This window comes from Henckelia pumila, unplaced genomic scaffold, assembly GCF_033568475.1.
Source record: "Henckelia pumila isolate YLH828 unplaced genomic scaffold, ASM3356847v2 CTG_38, whole genome shotgun sequence".
Taxonomy (NCBI): Eukaryota; Viridiplantae; Streptophyta; class Magnoliopsida; order Lamiales; family Gesneriaceae; genus Henckelia; species Henckelia pumila.
The window spans coordinates 405,011-407,837 of NW_027331813.1; the positions used below are offsets into that span (position 1 = coordinate 405,011).

The 2,827-nt window shown below is 35.3% G+C and overlaps 1 protein-coding gene across 1 annotated transcript; it reads left to right on the plus strand.

Annotated features, from left to right (window-relative positions):
* The first annotated feature begins 985 nt into the window (after positions 1-985).
* On the plus strand, positions 986-2,624 carry LOC140871067 (uncharacterized). The gene is made up of 3 exons (XM_073273511.1): positions 986-1,751; positions 1,947-2,171; positions 2,395-2,624. The coding sequence occupies exons 1-3, from the start codon at positions 986-988 to the stop codon at positions 2,622-2,624; spliced, it is 1,221 nt and encodes a 406-aa protein (XP_073129612.1).
* The last annotated feature ends 203 nt before the right edge of the window (positions 2,625-2,827 follow it).

Genomic DNA, 2,827 nt, shown 5'->3' on the forward strand with positions numbered 1-2,827 from the left:
TGTTTCTTTCTTTGCTAAACAATCTACTGTTCTGATAGTTACCACTCCATCTGGTTTTTTTTTTTTGGTTTTCCAGCACTATAGCTTTTGTTGCTTCAACAACAATTTGACAAGTATTTATTATTTCCCCTCTCCTTACACATACAAACAGTACTTATTCTGTTTTGCTGATTCAACTTGTGTCGTACAGCATTTAATTTCCTCCTATTAACTTACTTGATTTAAAAAAGATGCAACTTTCCCTTGTAAAACGTAGGTTTACTCAATATGACATGTTATTCCCTTGACAAATTAATATTTTGCATATTATATTTTTTATTTCTGTTCACTAGTAAAATTAATTTTCAGTTTCTACTTTGCAACCAAAAGTATTCATTCTTGATTTTGAAAACAATTTCCTGTATTTGAGCTTGGCTCAGTCATATTTGAATTTAAAATTGTTTTCTGGAAATATTCCTAAAATTAGCATTGATTTTTGGAGTCACATTGATGTTTTTGCGCTATAGAGGTGGTTGTAAGCCATCCATTTTTAAAAAAATCCATTTGGTTTTAAAAACCAAGTAACTAGTGCTTGAAGTAGAAATCATTCATGATTCTTGTATATTAATCTTTTAGTATATGTTATTATATATAAATTTCATAAATTTAATTGTTTGTTGAAGATAAGTTGTGAATTATGGATAAATCTTGGATTCGCTCGGATAGAAGATCTAAACAGTATAAGGAGGGTGTTGAACAGTTCATCAGCAGTTGTTTGCAAAATATCCATGTTGACCCCAATTTAATTCATTGTCCTTGTTGCAAATGTATAAATCTGAAAAAAGGACCGGTTACGTCCATTCGAGAACATCTTTTTTTTCATGGTTTTAGTCAAAATTATGTCAATTGGATTTGGCATGGCGAGTCTGCCGAAAATGATAGAGTAAATTGGAGTACCAACCAGGATCCAACTGATGATTATCACAAAGACTTTGAAACAACTAATATGTGTGAGGCAGCATACGAGAACTACACAGAAAATCCAAAAGCATTTGTGAAGTTTTTGGAGGACGCAGAGAAACCATTGTGCAATGGATGCAAGCGTTACACAAAGTTGAGTGCACTAGTGAAACTGTACAATACCAAAGCAAGGCATGGGATGAGTGATGCTCTATTTTCAGATCTATTAACAGATTTTGGGGATATGCTACCAGATAATCACAATCTGCAATCCTCAACGTATGATGCAAAAAAGACATTGAGTTGTTTGTCGTTGAGTCATGAAAAGATCCATGCTTGTTCCAATGATTGCATCCTTTATAGAAAACAATATAAAGACTGTGTAAGCTGCCCTAAATGTGGCTTGTCGCGTTGGAAGCTAACCAAGAAGAACATTGAGAAGAAAGGTGTTCCTGCCAAGGTGATATGGTATTTTCCCCCCATACCAAGATTCAAACGTATGTATAAATCTTTAGAGACCTCAAAAAATTTAACTTGGCATAAAGAAACCACAAGAGTTGCTGGTCAGTTACGTCATCCATCTGATTCACCATCTTGGAGGTTGGTTGATCATATGTGGCCCAACTTTGAAAGTGAGCCAAGAAATCTTCGCTTAGCACTTGCAGTTGATGGCATTAATCCTCATAGAAACCTTAGTAGTCGGTACAGCTGCTGGCCAGTCATGTTGGCCACATATAATCTGCCTCCAAACATGTGCATAAAGCGGAAATTCATCATGCTAACTATGCTCATTTCTGGACCTAAACAGCCAGGTAACGATATAGATGTCTACCTTGATGTGCTAGTTGAATATTTGCAACGATTGTGGGAAGGAGTTGATGGTGTCTATGATGCTTATCGAAAATAGTTTTTCACTCTTAAAGCAGTTTTATTATGGACCATCAATGACTTTCCTGCCTATGGTAACCTTAGTGGATGTACTACACATGGTTATTTTGCATGTCCAGTATGCGGAGAAAATACTTATGCAAAGCATTTGGAAAATGGGAGGAAAATGTCATTTTTTGGTCATAGACGATTCTTACCACGGTTTCATCCCTATCGGAGGCAAACTAAGGAGTTCAATGGCGTAGAAGAACATGGAGAAACACCTACACCATTATCTGGGGTTATGTTATATGACAAGCTTTCGAACATAAAGTGTGAGTTTGGAAAGAAGATCGGTGTGAAAGGTTAAAAGAGAAAGAAGGAGAAGGAGAATGAGAATAATGTGGAAGGCAGTACAGAGGAAAAGCATTTAGGAGCAACAGATTTCAGAAAATTTTGGAAGAAGAAGTCAATTTTTTTTCAATCTTCCTTATTGGAAACACCTACATGTTAGACATTGTCTCGATGTGATGCACATCGAGAAGAATGTTTTTGAATCCCTCATTAATACTTTGATGAATGTTAAAGGAAAAACTAAGGACAATGTGGCAGCTAGGTTGGACATGCTTCAAATGGGAGTTAGGCCTGAATTGAGACCTAAATTTGGTGAGAAAAAAACATATCTTCCTCCTAGTTCATTCTCATTAACAAAAAAAGAGAAGTTACAAGTGTGCCAGTCATTAATGGATATAAAAGTTCTAGAAGGTTACTCATCAAACATGAAGAATCTTGTGTTTGTAAGAGTGGGTGCCCAGTGAGCCAACTGTGTGGCTATGGGCTTTGTTGACTCTTTGTATAAACAATCTTTTGTTTAATATTATTTACACTTTTATGGCAATGACTTTATATTACTTCATATTGTTATATTGTGATATACTATTGTTGTTTTGATAAAGACCTTGAATATACTATAGTGTATGTAAGATGTGGTGGAACATGGAGATGTCTATCATGAAATACA